Source organism: Macrosteles quadrilineatus, unplaced genomic scaffold (assembly GCF_028750875.1).
Source record: "Macrosteles quadrilineatus isolate MER2022 unplaced genomic scaffold, UCM_ALF_1.0 Scaffold_1__1_contigs__length_201487025, whole genome shotgun sequence".
Taxonomy (NCBI): domain Eukaryota; kingdom Metazoa; phylum Arthropoda; class Insecta; order Hemiptera; family Cicadellidae; genus Macrosteles; species Macrosteles quadrilineatus.
Window position 1 is genome coordinate 106,462,071 of NW_026542594.1, and position 16,576 is coordinate 106,478,646.

The 16,576-nt window shown below is 34.1% G+C and overlaps 1 protein-coding gene across 3 annotated transcripts in view; it reads right to left on the reverse strand.

Moving 5' to 3' along the window:
- Positions 1–11,905, reverse strand: part of LOC128982705 (phenoloxidase-activating factor 2-like) — a 66,612-nt gene extending 54,707 nt beyond the window's left edge. For all 3 annotated transcript variants that reach the window (XR_008489715.1, XM_054401697.1, XM_054401683.1), the window contains exon 1: positions 11,791–11,905. Coding sequence is in view for 2 of the 3 variants with exons in the window: in XM_054401697.1 (XP_054257672.1) it covers positions 11,791–11,819 (29 nt within the window). In the remaining variant the exon portion in view is untranslated. The remainder of the gene's footprint in view (positions 1–11,790) is intronic.
- Positions 11,906–16,576: the final 4,671 nt, after the last annotated feature.

Here is a 16,576-nt window from a genome sequence, read left to right on the forward strand (position 1 = left end):
GATAAAAGTTAGTGGCAGTGACCAGGATCCGAACCCACGACACTGCTGCCTTGGGCCCGAAGTCCGCGACGCTACCGACTGAGCCACCGACTCACCAATTGATGAAGATGAAGGTTAACAATTGTATTGTATGTATAAGTTTATTATCAACCAAGTTGAACGTTTTAATTTAGGGTTATTGTTTTCTAGACTAGAATAATATTATTCACAACACTGATATTAATATTTCCGGAAAGTAAATAAAAGAAACGTCTTATAACACTTAAAACATATATTTACGCTTATACTGTTACTCACAAGACGGTAAATATACAAAAAAGGACCGGAATGATACTAATCATTCGCCTATTGGGTCTGATGATGATTGGAGTGTCCAATCGAAATCGATCACCACTTACCATCTTTTTTGTATATTTACTGTCTTGTGAGTAACAGTATAAGCGTAAATATATGTTTTAAGTGTTATAAGACGTTTCTTTTATTTACTTTCCGTAAATTTAATAACACGTACAATGCTGATCAAGAAGTTATTTATTAATATTTCATCATTACAAACTTGTCATTACAAACTGCAAAACGACCCTCCTGTGGTTCCTGGCCAGCTACAGTATAGTGAGGTGGTGAAGTTAAGTGAAAAGCAGAGCAATGGTGATCCTAAAAATGTTCAGTGCCTTACTTTAAGAAATAGTCCTGTTGAAAAAATTCCAAACAATGTACATCCTAGCATAAACTTAGATTTAAGCAAACAAATTAGCACTCCTGTTCATAGTAAATTTGAATCTAACAATTATTTTTTAATATTCAAAGAGACAACAACACAAAAAACATAGCACATAATCACAGCATACCTGTTAGTCAAAATTATATAAAAATCTTTTTCCAAAATATTTTACATTTGCCATCTAGGTTAGAAGCATTAGAAATCACAGTATCCGAATTAAATCCTGACATAATTGTACTGTGTGAACACAAGATGAAAACTGATGAGATTTAACGAGATTAAATTTAGAGAATTACCACGTTGTCTCAGCTTATGCCAGAGAAAAATATAGTGGAGGAGGTGTTGTTATTCTCTCTAAAAAATTTATAAAACATAGAGTAATTAGGTTACAGGAACTAAATGATTTAATTTATGAAAAGGAGTTTGAATTTTCATCAGCAGAATTTTTGTTTGACTCTTTTAGATTTCTCCTAATTGGAATTTATAGATCTCCATGCACCAATGTAAACAATTTTTGTAACAAACTTGATGCAGCCTTAAAGATTGTATGTAAAAAATATAAGAGAGTAGTTATAGCTGGTGACATAAATATAAATAATGTATTGGAACATGATAACGACTATGATCAGCTATGTGACACAATAAAAGCTTATAATGTGCAATATCTAGTTGATTTTCCAACTAGAATAACAGAAACATCATGTACAGCCATAGACAACATACTCATAAATTTTGATAAAAACATCACAAGAGTTACTGGTATTAATGCTATGTTATCAGATCATGATGGTCAATTGTTAGAGATTTTTTATAAGAAATCTAAAAATACATTTAGGAGTAAGCTTATAACTAAATATGGTAGACAGTTTTGTGAAAGTAATAAGAATTTGTTTTTAGATAGACTAAAAAATGAAACCTGGCTGGAAGTGTTTCAATCTCCGGTAGAACAAAAATATGATGTATTTATAAATATAATAATTTTATATTTTAACGAATGTTTTCCAGTGGTCAAAATTAGAGAAAGTATTGACAACAAGTGTCGCTGGTATAATGACACTTTAAAAAACGAAAAAGATCAAATCATCCAGCTTCATACCAAGGGCAGACTGCTTAAAAATACAAATACTGTAAATGATGCTAAACTAAAAAATAAAACCCTTAGAAAGAAAATTAACAATGCTAAAAAAGAGTATTTCCGAAACAAAATCAATAACTCGTCTAATGTAGTAAAAACAACGTAGAATATAATTAATAAGCAAGTGGGAAACACGCATAAAGTAGATAATATATCTGTATTAAAGTAGATAACAAAGTTTACTCTAGTCCTAACAAAATTTGCAATTTGTTCAATGATTATTTCATTAACATTGTAGATCGTGATGTGATACCTAAATTAAATGAAACTGCCAACTTAAATAATGCTAAAACCGACTTTTCCCCAGACTTGACATACTTTAAATGTGAACCTGTCAGCGACAAAGAAATAGACAAAATAATAAGTTCTTTAAATAATAAGTATTCATCCGGCTATGATGAAATCCCAATGCCCTTAGTTAAATATGTTAAGAAATATTTAATAAAACCTTTAGTACCATTTTGGGACCACTTTTATTTTTAATATATATAAATGGATTACCTCAAGTCATTTCTGGTAATAAGGGAAACAAAATTTGCATCTATGCAGATGATGCCAATTTGAAAATAAGTGGCAAATCTGCCATAGAAATAGAACAATCTATTAGCAATAATCTAAGTGATATAAATAACTTCTTTAGTGATCATCAACTATTGCTCAATATTTCAAAAACAAATTTAATGCCAATCAGCGCCACCAACAACAAAAATAATAAATTAAATCCCATGTCAATTACTATAAATAAAAATAAAATATCTCCAATAACTAACACCAAATTTTTAGGTTTGATAATGAGTAACAATTTAAGTTGGGATTTACATATTGAACAGATAGCTAAAAAAGTCACATCTGGTTTGTACGCTTTGTGTAATTATCTAATTAGTAATTATCTAATTAGTAAGATAAAGTAATTATCTAATCTTTGTGATCTTAAAACACTAAAAATGAGATATTTTGCTTATATTCATTCAAATATAAATTTTGGTATCTGCATCTACAAGTAAAAGAAATTTGGATAGGCTTTTAATTTTACAAAAACGAGCATTGAGAATCATATTGGATATTAAATGGAGAGAGACCGTCAAAGAGGAATTAAAAAAAAAATGGAATTATGACTGTATACAGCATGTATATATATGAAGTAATTTTATATTGTAGACAAAATTTTGCAGACTTACCTCTATTAGGTGAATGCCACTCCTACAATACAAGAAATAGGGGTACTATTGCAGCACCTGCCCATAGACTAAGTCTATATGAAAAGAAAACTAATGCTGGAGGTAAATTCTATAATAAACTTCCTGATCACATTAAGAAAGAAAATATTTTTTTCAAATTTAAAAAACATTTGAAGTACCACTTGTTGTCACTACCTCTATACTCTTTAGAAGAATACATGTTAAAATAGTGTTTTTTATTTCTATTAGACTTGATTTCTTTATGTTAAGTTTTAGATATAGTATTTGACGCCATTCCATGTACTGATTTATGTACAATATGAAATAAAGACGATTTGATTTGATTTGATGTTTAGGCCTACCCTAGTTGTAAGTTTTATGAAAGTTAAAATGTTGATCTTAACTTCTCAAAGTATTTTAATTTCATTATTTTGTAATAAAATATTTTTTCTATACTAATTTGTACTCTGAGGTTTATTTTATATACCTAAAATTTTACACTGCTACGTCTGCTACCACAATGGTTTGTAAAGTTTTTGGGATTTGAAACATTACTTGTTCAAGTTTTTGAAGTCATAAAATTTAATTATGAATTGGTAGAAGTTTTAGAAATTGAGTAATTTTTATATATATGTAAAATTAACTATGTTTTGTTAATGCAAGTTTATAAATACTGAACTGAATGTTACTGCAGTAATAATTTGTAGATTTTTAAAAATAGTGCAGAAATTGATTTCTAAAAAAAAATAGTTGGGAAATCTATGTTAAGCAGTTGGGAAATTTGAGGCTTCTCCCCCCCCCTGAAATTTAACCAAGCAATGCCACTGCGTATACTCAACGTTTTATAAGTGGCATTCCAGGTTTTTTCAGGTTTTCCTGGATTCTTAAAGTTGTTTCCTGGTTCCCGCGATAATCTTTAGCTGTAAACTATCACCAATTAATTCAAGGTCTACAGTTAAAGTTTGCTCTCATATCACATTTGTATAATTCTAATTGTTCCAAAGTTCAGTGAGCTAGTGTTCCAAAAATAAACCTTAATATCATGATCGTGTTAATTATCATCATCATTACATAAGGTCACGAAAACATTGTTTCCCGCATTTGTGACGAAATCCTGAATATCTCCTGCAGGTGTATGGTTATCATCATCGTCTCCCGCGGTCACATAAACATCATCATAGTCTCCCACGATCGCGGCAAAATCCTGTACATCTCCCGCCGTCATGAAAATGTTATCATCGTCATCCGCTATCCTGGTGAAATCCTCAATACCTCGTGCGGTTTGTAGGCATTATCGTCGTCTCCTGTGGTTACGAAAATGTCATCATAGTCTTCTGTGATCACTGCAAATGCCGGATCATCGTCATCCACCATCCCGGCAAAATCCTGAATATCTTGAGCGGTTATATACATTATAATCATCTCCCACATCCACACAGAAACTTCATTATAGTCTTCCCTGATCGCGGCAAAATCATAGACATCTCCTGCAGTTTGTAGACATTATATCGTCTTCTCCCATGGTCACAGAAACGTCATCATAGTCATCCCCAATCCTGGTAAAATTATAAATATCTTCTTCAGTTTGCATCATCACCTCCTGGGCTCACGGAAACGTTAGTACAGTCTTCTGCGATCGTGGCAAAATCTTGGACATCTCCTACGGTTTGTAGACATTATCGTCGTCTTCCGTGGTCATGAAAACGTCATCATAGTCATACGCCATCCCGGCAAAATCCTGAACATCTCCGGTTTGTATCATAGCCTTTCACGGTCACGGAAAAATTAGCATCGTCAACCGCTATCACGGCAAAATCCTGAGCATCTCCCGCGTTTTGTAGACATTATAGTCGTCTCTCGCGGTCATGGAAACGTTATCATAGTCTTCTGTGATCGCGGCAAATGTCCAAACCCGTTAATCCTCACCTATTCGATATAATCAAATATTCTTTTCAATCATGGAAAATATGTTTAAAACTAATATCAAGAAAGTCTGATCATTATTCTTGAGCACATAATAATCATACAGGAGAATGTAGTTGCTATCCCTTACAAGGGATGGAACTCAATAAAAAATAATTGTTTTCCTTTGACATTGATATCCTCCCCTCATTAAATAATTTTCTGGTATTTAGTTTCAGCAAAACAAAGATCTTGAATACACCACAAATAGTATAGCTAAATTAAAATTCATTTAACCAAAAGTGTCATGCAGTGAAACGCCAATTTTTAAACCACAAAAATAGAGTAAATATTTATTTTTTCAACTAATCTAATAAATCTTTTACTAGATAGATACTTTGGAGTACTTTGGGTACTTTGGAGGACCCATGCTGCTCTGCAGCGTTAAAATTAATATAATATCCGAGAAATATTCAAATTTATGATTTTTGTTTGAGTAATACAGTATCTTGAGCTTAACTGATTCAAACGATTAATAGCTCAAATTGACGCCTATAATTTACTGATTATTTTGAGCCTAAAACATATAGAAAAACATGAACAATAATGGAGCTGTTGATTTTTAATCATATTAAAACCTTATGAAAAATAATTTTAATGTTGGTTGTTCACCTAGCGTTTACTTGAAACTCGTCCGATTTGAATAACTAATAGCTTAAATGAAAGCCAGTATTTCACTGAAGGTTCTTAGACTAAAATATATAGGATTATAAAATTATAACTGGTGAAGGTACACCTTAAATTGAAGTAAGAATTAGAAAATAAATCAAATTATGTGTTTTGGTTGAGTAATACAGTAGGTAAATATTTGCCGATGCTTTATGTGAAAACTTGACAAAATTAATCAAGCAAACACAATGATTAATAAACCACACCCCTAACTAACTAAATATTGCTTGTAAATATTGCTTGTAAAACAGCTGTATTGTTGTAAATACTTATTGCTTGTAATATTGTATTGTTAATGTAGTGTGTCCTTTAGTATTTCAAAATGGTTATTATTTTGATTTTTTTATTAGTGTTGTAGGTTTTCCTTTGTTGTTGTTTGATGCCTTCAATTTGAGACCTCAATCATGAAAATTGGTCGGGTAGAAGAGCCAAACGAACTCGGAAAAGAAAAACCAAATTTAACTCCCAAAAGAAATACATGGGGAGCAAATTTCATTTACGAATATGCCGAGTAGGATTATAGACAAATATATGCCGATGTTTGATGGCAAATCTGTGCGTGCATACTTTCAATTTGAGACCTCAATCATGAAAATCGGTCGGGTAGAAGAGCCAAACAAAAACGAAAAGAAAAACAAAATTTGTTTACTGTATAAGATACCATTAGTTTTAATTTTAACTAGTGTACATGTTGCTCGAATTTGAGCAATTGCAAAGTATTACCATAGACTAACCAACACAAGTAGACTTCTCATCCCATTGTAAATTTTGAAGCACGTTTTTCGTGTCTAGTTCATGTAAGAGACAAAAAGGCGCTAGTGTCGATGAAACTTTGTTTCCGTTATTTTAGGGGTTATTTCTTGATTTTTGCTTTACTGTTTGGTTATATAACTAGGGGACAAGTTATTGTTTATGATTAGATCGTATTATTTGGTTAAACGAGGTTTTAAATGGCTGTAATAACGGGAAACAAATTGTAAACAAAACACGACCTCTACAGAAAACCGTACAGAACTAACAATAAAATTGTATTCAGCTGTTCCATAAGGATGAGAAATCTACTAAGGGAGTATGTTTTATCTATGGTATTACAAAGCTATTTCAAAACGAATAACAGTCATATTTACAATGAGTTTAAAAGAGTCAACTCAAAGATTACCGGTGTGTAACTCATGGAGATACTCACGATGTACAGGGAGCGGCAGAAATATCTGACGGTTTTCAAGCGAGTACAGTCCGGCAGCCAAGTGGAGGAGGGTGGTGGGGAGCGGCTCATTCTCAAGGCCAAGTGATGCCATTTCAGTCGCCATAGAGCAGTGGACCGGTATACATCGCTTGAGGCGTATTTTAAAAATGGCGATTCTGTTGTTGATACGCAACGTAAGTTTCGTAGGCATTTTAATGTGGCTCGTGGGGAACCTATCCCATCCCGAAACACCATCAAATGTGGGTGGATACCTTTAGATCCACAGGATCAACTGCAAAACGTAGGCCTACAGGCCGTCCAAGGTCAGTGAGGACGCCGGAGAACGTGGAGTGAGTGCGACAAACTGTGCTAACAAGCCCGCATCGCCCGGCGCGTGGACAAGCTGCTGCTCATGGCATGTCTGAGCGCTCTATTCGACGAATTTTGCTGAATTTTTTTCTAAATAATGGTGTAAATACCTGCATCTATGTGATCAATGTGTTGCTAAAATGCAACCGGTTTCGACTCACAAAGGAGTCATCGTCAGGCCAGTACAGATGTCTTCTTGCTTCATTTGAAGGTCGTCAATTGACCTTCAAATGAAGCAAGAAGACATCTGTACTGGCCTGACGATGACTCCTTTGTGAGTCGAAACCGGTTGCATTTTAGCAACACATTGATCACATAGATGCAGGTTACACCATTATTTAGTATTTAAATGTGATCAGGAGGCTAAAACTGAAGTTTTTGGACGATTGCTATTTTATATGGGTGAAAATGAAGGTCTGAGTGCAAAATTCGTCGAATAGAGCGCTCAGACATGCCATGAGCAGCAGCTTGTCCACGCGCCGGGCGATGCGGGCTCGTTAGCACAGTTTGTCGCACTCGCTCCACGTTTTCCTGCGTCCTCACTGACCTTGGACGGCCTGTAGGCCTAATCAAATCAAATCAAATCATCTTTATTCAAACTGTACATACATACATGAATAGAGTCACAGAAATAAGAACTAACAAGTACATTATGTTTCTTATTTTAACATTATTTTATTTACATACGTTGCTAAATCTATGCAATACAATCCTTTATTAATGCTGTGTATTTATGAATGTAGTTAAAACATTTTTTACTCTTTTGGTTAGTTAGTCTCACCAGTCACTAGATCTTGCAATTTGTATTTTTTTCTTCTTTATCATTGAAATCGTTTTTGTAAATATATACCTACAACCAGCTCTAGTTTGCTGGTAGCAAATAAGCTTGATTATAGGATGGATTAATAGAGCTATAAAAAGAAATCTTCTATAGAATAACAAGTTTTATCTTGGAGATATTTTCCTACTAATTTCCTAAATCCCTTTGTGTGTATATTAGTTTTCAGATTTGATGGTAATTTATTAAGAAATTTACATCCGATTTGTGTTGCTTTCTTTGAGAAAAAAGTGAGGTTATGCCGGGGTATATCTATTTGATCTCTGTTTCTTGTGTTATATAAGTGTATATCTTTGCGAAACACATACTTATGAATGTTATTTTTGGCAGAGATAATGCATTCTAAAATATACTGGTCATAGACAGTTAGTATATCTAATTGTGAAAAGTAGTTTCTTACAGATGTTTTAGGTTCCAGGTTTAACATTATTCGCAAAGCCTTTTTTTGAAGTTTAAGTATTTTATCTAGGTTTTGTGCACTAGTGCCCCCATAGATTGCTAGACCATATGACAGATGTGAGTGTATATGAGCAAAATAAATACATTTTAGTGTTTCTAGATTACATAAAAATGACATTCTTTTTAAGGCGTATAATCCTGAAGAAATCTTTTTTACTAAATGAAGAACATGAAGATCCCAATTCAAATGGTTATCCACAATTAAACCTAAGAATTTTGTGAATTTTATTGTCTCTACTTGACTTTGCTCTATTGATATGGACAATTCCGGATTGTCTTTATTTTGCACTGTTGAGAAGAACATTTTGCAGTTGATCCTGTGGATCTAAAGGTATCCACCCACATTTGATGGTGTTTCGGGATGGGATAGGTTCCCCACGAGCCACATTAAAATGCCTACGAAACTTACGTTGCGTATCAACAACAGAATCGCCATTTTTAAAATACGCCTCAACGACAAACGCGCGATGTATACCGGTCCACTGCTCTATGGCGACTGAAATGGCATCACTTGGCCTTGAGAATGAGCCGCTCTTCACCTCCCTCCACCACTTGGCTGCCGGACTGTACTCGCTTGAAAACCGTCAGATATTTCTGCCGCTCCCTGTATATAACAGTTATCAACTTTTCCTGTAAATATTGTATCATATTTCATAACCTGGTATTGCTTTTTAATGTTTTCTACAAATATTTCCTGACTTATAGCCATATAAGGTTGTCCATGTTTATCTTCGTTTTTAATAAACCTAAAGCATTCCGGCCGGTCTTCTCCTTCTCAAAATGCCTCGCCGCTGTACAGGCAACACAGGTCATTGATAGAGGGCCAATTGAGAACGAAAAATCATTTTGGGGTAGTGATAGGGTGCATTTGTAACCTAATAGTTGAGATTGTCCAGAGTCAGGTGCTGACTGTGATGAGTTAAGCCTATCACGCGCCACAGTTCTGTAGCTGCGGTTGTTATCAAGATTACACCTCCTGTTTATGTTTCGTTGTCGTTTAAAAGAAAAAAAAACAACAAATAAACAAATTATAGCTATACAAAACAACGATAAATGCACAAATTTTAGATACGATCATGCTAACACGATCCGTCATAGCGACACAAAACAACCATAAATAGGTTGTTAACAAATAGGTTGTTAGGTTGTAAACAAACACAAATTTAAGATACAACCATTACTAACACGATCTGTCTTGGGGGTTATGTTTACACAAACTCAAATAGTAAATAAATGTACTCAATGTGTTTCATTGAATTGAAAAATAAATAACAGCAATTAAATTATACAGCTGATCAAAATGTAAACAATTATGTTCTTCATAAGGATAACATGGGAACTTTCAAAGCCACTGGGGCAGAGCCCAAGGGACTTTTTCAAAAATGTAAGGCCAGTTTGCAAATCTACGCAACACACTCTTTCCAATGAGATGTCAATGGATAAAATCGGTTAAAAAATGAAGGAGGAGTTCAAACGACAAACTTTCGTAGCGTATTAATTATATAGATACAATCAGCGGTTTCAAATATTAGTCTAAATTTCATAGTATTCATGTGTTCAATTAATGTACATTTATTTTCACTATAAGGATAACATGGAAACTTTGAAGGCCACTGGGGCAGAGCCCTGATGGAATTTCAAAAATGTTTTGTGTCATGGCAAATCTACGACCCATCCAATGACCCCTTAATCTTGGTGATCGGATGCATAGCAGCTTCAACTATCACAAAATTCAAGTTTGCCTAATAAATATATAGATTACATTAGTGATGTGTCAAAACTGAATTTCAAATCTCAAAACCATCAAAACTTAGGAAAAGTTTCGGTTTCGAGATTCGATCACCAAGTTTCGAGATTCAAAAGTTTCGAAATTGAAGATTTTTGCAGTTTTATTTTTGAAACTGCTGACATTTTTTTGTGCCATTGTTAATGTTTTGAACACTGTTTCCAAACAAGCTGGTAGCAACAGAGCAAACAACACCATTAACAGTAATGAAACAAATAAATTTTATTCTGAACTTCAAAAGGTATCTTAAATACAATTTAGTTTCACATCAATATTTACTAAACACAAAGAAATATTGACCACTAAATGTTCTAATTAATCTAATATTCATGTTTATATTGGTGTTAGAAGTTTAATTAATTTTTTTTGTTGGTTGATTAATGAAAAATTATGTTGTATTGGGTTTTAAGATTATCAGTCACATTCACATATTTATGTTATGTCACGGTCAGGAGTCGATCTCTTTCAGTTTGAATTGCATACTTAACATTTTATGATTATGTGTATTTTGTAATCTTGACCTTTGTAACCAGCTAAGTAAAAAAGTTTCGCGTTTAGGTTTTGAGATTCGGGATTTGATTTTTTAAGTTTCGGTTTCGGTTTTGAGATTTGAAATTTCTGGTTTTGACTATCACTAGATTACATAGTTGCAAACTAGAAGGAACAGAGCTGTAGGAAAGTAAGTAGGCCTACGATATGATAATAGGAATTAGATATGGGTAGGAAGGGTAAATTTATTCACAGGGTTTATTTTGACTGTTTTATTTTTTTTTTAGCTTTGTTGCAGCACTTCATAAAAAGCATCTAACATGTTAGCTAATCGTATTTGAAATGGAATAAAAAAACCATATTAGAAAAAAAATCAATATGAAAACTAAAATAAATGTCACTGCAAAACTCCTTTATTTATGGTACTCCTAAAACTCTTTAATTACCTACTACAGAGATTATGGTGCAATGACTTTCTTTAGTTATATTCCTATGAGAGCTGAGATTTCTGATAATGAATAGACAATAGGGCCGATTCTACCCTGAGAAAAGTGGGATGCTTTTTGATGGTTCGAAACATGACCAAGCTGTTCTTGATCATTGAACTTTTAATAAATACATGATCATGGCTAATGAAACAACTCGTCTTAGTGAGTAACATAGCTACACAGGGTACCTCACTACATAATACACTCATATTTGGGTTAAAATATGCACCAAGGTGGTATCCCCCATCTCAATTGGCAATAATAAAAATAATAGACAATTCTCTTTATTTGTGAATTTTCAAAGAAATAAAATGGTGTTACAAAAATATAGGTGCTTTACAGATATGAAATTTCTCATGATTGGTCAAACAAAAAGCCCTTTCATTGAATAAACCTCCTAATGATACTGCAGTAAATCATGGAACACCTTTTATTTTTGAAGTTCCCAGAAAATAAAAAAATATATACAACCAAGTTAATTGTTAGTAAAAAAAAGTTTGATTGGCATACCTAAGTTGATGACAGACAATGATTTCCATTAGTGATCACCTAATTTGTTAAGTTCATCTTCTTGTTCACTGAACATAAATCAAGTATCTGACGTAGTTGTTGTGACTAAGGCAGACCGAATTAGCTTGCAGAGCTGTAGCTAATATAAACTGCTTAAACCGGTTTAACATGTTGGAGCTGAATCAAATACTAACAACTTATACATTCTGTATCTAATAAAAAAACCAACATTCTGTCACAACCAGAGTCCAACCATAGTGAAGCTATAAAACAATTCTCTAAGGTTTTATGTTTAGATGACGTAAGACATATGATAGATATATATTTATAACCACTGTGTTGTTCCTAGAGTTAATTTAGTTCAATTTGTTTTTATAATAATTAGTTATTAAAATACCTTTTGCTGATGTGTTTTGTTATTTATTACTTATTGGTACTCTTTTGCTGATGAGAAAACTATTTCCTTTCCCCATCCTTTAAATATTCACCACTACCATAGAATTGAAATATCTTTGCTGCTACCGTCGTAACTGGCACATTACCCTCTTATAACTGTATACAGATGGTGTGACTGGTAACATAACATAAAAACGGACCAGTTGTACACATTTATATTTATAAATTCTCACATGCATCCCCTTCTTAGTTAAAGATCTAAAAGGCATTCGCAGACGTGCCCACAAAATTGAGTGGAGTCATCGGGGCATCATATTGCCATTAACCCTGACCATTATGGTTTAACATTATTTTTACCTAAAATTTCGGCTTCTACCATTTTGGTTATTGGGTATCCTGTGTCTAAAAGCAGTCTATCATTCGGACGCAGCTCACTGCAACATACATCAACAACTCACCACAAATCACTGAATTCTCTAGGTCCAATATCAACAACAACTGCTTGGGTCATGCCTTGGGATTTGTGAATTGTGAGAGAATAGGTAGGTGTCAATGGAAACTGTTTTTGAATACACTTTATGCAACGTTTTACAAATTTAGTAACAATATGGACTATCTTTACCACATTATTGTATGACAATCAGTAATACATTATTGTAAAATAAGGGTCCTCTATAATTACTAAATTCAACTAATACACATCATATAGAATGAATGAATGAATGAAAAAGTGCTTTTATTTACAAATAAATGTACAAAAATAACTTTTTAGCACTAATACAACAATGGACAAAAAGCCCGTCTGTTGCTGTTGGCGTACCTGGTTAGCACTTGTACAACAATTGACTAACGTAAACTGTTCTCATAAATCAGATTGAAACTAAAATAATAAAACAATTCATTTTTTGGCAATAGACATATTTTAAATAATTATAAAAAACATTTTAAAATTAATGAAATTTGGGAAAATGATTTTCACAGATTAAATTCTTGGATTAACCCCCATCTTTTAAACCAAGCATTTTAAAAATAATTACTTAAGGCCCGCCAATCCCACCCATTCAAAATCTCTATAAAGTAGACTCCCTCTTATCCGGACTCCTCGGGACCGAAGCCAGTCCGGATAACGGGTATTCCGGTTAAACCGACGTCCCCAAAAACTCGTTAAAACGGACTGTTTACTGTGATATTTGACTTAAATTTAGGAGAGCATTGTATTTAGACATGTGATCACTGGTCTCAAATCTTTCCCACGAGAACAGTTGTTTCAGTACTGCCTACTTCCTGCCGATCTAGTCCGATTAAACCAATGTGGTGATAAAAATTGTCCGGTTAAAGAGATGTAATTTCCGCCAAGTGTAGTCCGGTTAAACCGATGTCCTGTTAAAAGGTGTCCGGATAAGAGGGAGTCTACTGTATATTGTTCCTGTGTCAAAATTGGACTGCCAAAATAAAATTTGCTTATTGAATTTAAAATGGGACAAACAGATATGAAGTGAAAAACATCTTCTTTCTCTTGTAAATTACAAAGAGTGGAAAAATGATAATTGTCTACAATTAATATTAAAACACGTCATATAGGCTGCATTTCCACTGTGCATAAGACTTTCTTCACATTCGGAAAATGCCTAACAGTACCATTGACTAATGCTGCATCGGTCCATAAGTTGTGGTGTGACATGAGTCTACATCCTTTGGCTAATCTGAGGATGTTTTCAAGAGGCTATTGAATTTTTGTTTATGGCACGAATGAATGCCCTAGGATTTTGCAGCATAGCCAATTCGATAAAGTTGCAAAGAGGGCCTGTTTCACCCATACGCGAACTACGCAGTCGCATATGGCGCCACGAAAAAGTGGCGCCAACGGGACACAATTTTTTTTTCAGAAGACAAAATTGGAAACAACTTTACTTGCTTGGCAGCGTACAGCGCGGCGCCTGTGGGTTTCATTTCATGACTCATCTCATATGCTTGAGATAAGCGTGCAGCGCCACTTGTCACAACAAGAAACTCCCCCCCTTCTTCCCCTGATCACTCTCCCCTCCTAGAACAGACCAGTACATTTGTACGTTGTGCACCTTGCACAGGTATTGCACACACTCTTAGTTGTATACCGTATCGTATTCAAGGCTGCCTTTAAATCCAGGCCGCGGCTTTCAAAGTGGCAACGTTGCAAGTGTAAGAGCTATTTTGTTTGGAAGCAGATAATGGGTACTGTATTTGTGTATTTACAAAAGCTTTACTGGACTATGAAAATATTGACTCCGCTTTTAAATGTACAGAAAACAGATATAGATTTTCAATTCATATTGTTTTGGTTTTCAATTCCGTATGTTTTATTTTGAATATTTAATACATTTATGTTCATAAATTTAAATTTAAATCAATACTGTAAAGTGTGAATTAATAAGCGGATGTCTCCTGTCTGCCATGTTCCTTATGGGACATCTGACACTAAACAACCCTACTTGCGGCGTTGCCAATTCTACCAGGCCGCAGCCTGGAGTTAGAGGCGGCCGTGATCGTATTGGTATTGTTTTGATGACTGTTGATAAGTGAATGATTACGAGTGTTTTAATTTTAATTTATATTTAGTGCAGTAAATAAGAAAAAAGTATTCTATAAACAGTTCTCAGTGTAAATATTGAGGCATTGGAGTTAATGAGACATTGGATTCGTTTCGTAATCGGAAATGAATGAGTAAAACATTATCCAAGTTATCCAGGAAAAATTGATTTCACATTTAGAAATAAATTGTTAACTTTGGGTTTTGCTAAAGTGTATAGGGTATGATGAGTAAAAGTGTAAAAATGTTAAATTTCTGTGAATAATAAACAGTAGTTGAAAAAGTCTTTTATTGCAAGTATTCTTCTAACCTAAACTTATAAAAAAGTTCTTTCCAAAAAATTTCACAAATAGTGTTAAGTTATGTTCATAGGGGGTGGGTGGGGGCGGGAATTCTAGGTGGCGCTGATTCGGGTGTTCACTTAACTCTGAAAAAGACCTAGAACCAGCCCTGGTTGTAAGTATAACCACGTCTTCTTTTCTTGCAATGATACAAACAGCGTTCAAAAATTCAGCGATTTTTGGTATTTTTTTTATATGAATTAATGAATTTGTAATCCTTCTCCTTTGTTCCATGAGCAATCAAATCAAATCAAAATACTTTTATTCCAAAAATTAAACAGTACAATAGTAGGACAATATTTTACATGGAATTATTCCCCCGGATAGACTGTTGATCTGTGATCGGGAGAAGAGTTCTTGTAAACCATTGTTAGGCAACATACAAAGTATTTAAAATTTGTTCGATGCTATTACCTACATCTACTAGAAATTAAAAAAGACAAAGACCTTTATAAATTGAATATTAGAAAGGAAACCCCTAATTTGATTTAAACAAATACGAAAGTCTATAGTAGTACATAAAAAAAAAATAATAAAATGGATCCTACTAAACTAGAACAAAAACATGGTTGAATTCTGCATCAGCCGTGGCAAAAACATCTTTTTCAGTTAATGGAAAATAATTATACTGTGTAAACTGACTGTATCAGCACCTCTGCAGCCGCCCACCCGATACGCGCGAGCCACTCGCCAATCCAGCGTTTGTACACAGCAACGCTGCTACCCTCCGCCTCGATAATGTCTGATGGAAGGTTACGGTATAAAACATGTGCTAGATAGAAAGCGTTCTTGTTGGTGGAATTGAGGAATGATCTAGGTAAACAAAAGCCAAAATTTATCCAGTTTCTAGTCGGATAACAATGTGATATTTCTGTAAATATTTGTTGCTTGTTTGACTTTATAAACAGTAATAGTGATTTAATGAATAGTTGCCATTAGGAAGTTAGGAATAGTTTAGGAATAGTTGCCATTAGGAATAGTTGCCAATATTAATTAAATACTGGAAATTCAATAAAGAGTTGATCTGTTGGATATCGGAGTGGTTTTTTAAGAATTTTTTTATTAGAGATTTCTGTGATACAAACAAGGGCACAGCGGATGAGACGCCACCCCAAGCCAAAATTCCGTACTGGAGCACCGACTGCACATAAGCGTAGTACACCATCCTGCAGTGATCCACCGCCAACACCTGGCCCAGCTGAGCGAAAGCATAGACCAACCTTCTAAGCCTCTGTTTCACATACCAAACGTGTGGAACCCAGCTTAATCTCTGATCCATGATAACGCCTAAGTACTTATATTGTGACACACGTTCGACAGTGTCACAGCAGCAGTCCCGTGACAGCGGATCACCACAAGAGTGTAGGTGTAGGAGTCTGGGGCAAGGATCGTTATCACTTTTTAAAAATATGGGAAGGCATTTTGTTTTTGTAACATTTAGTGACAAGGAGTTGTGATCCAACCAATTTTTGATTTTAACCAA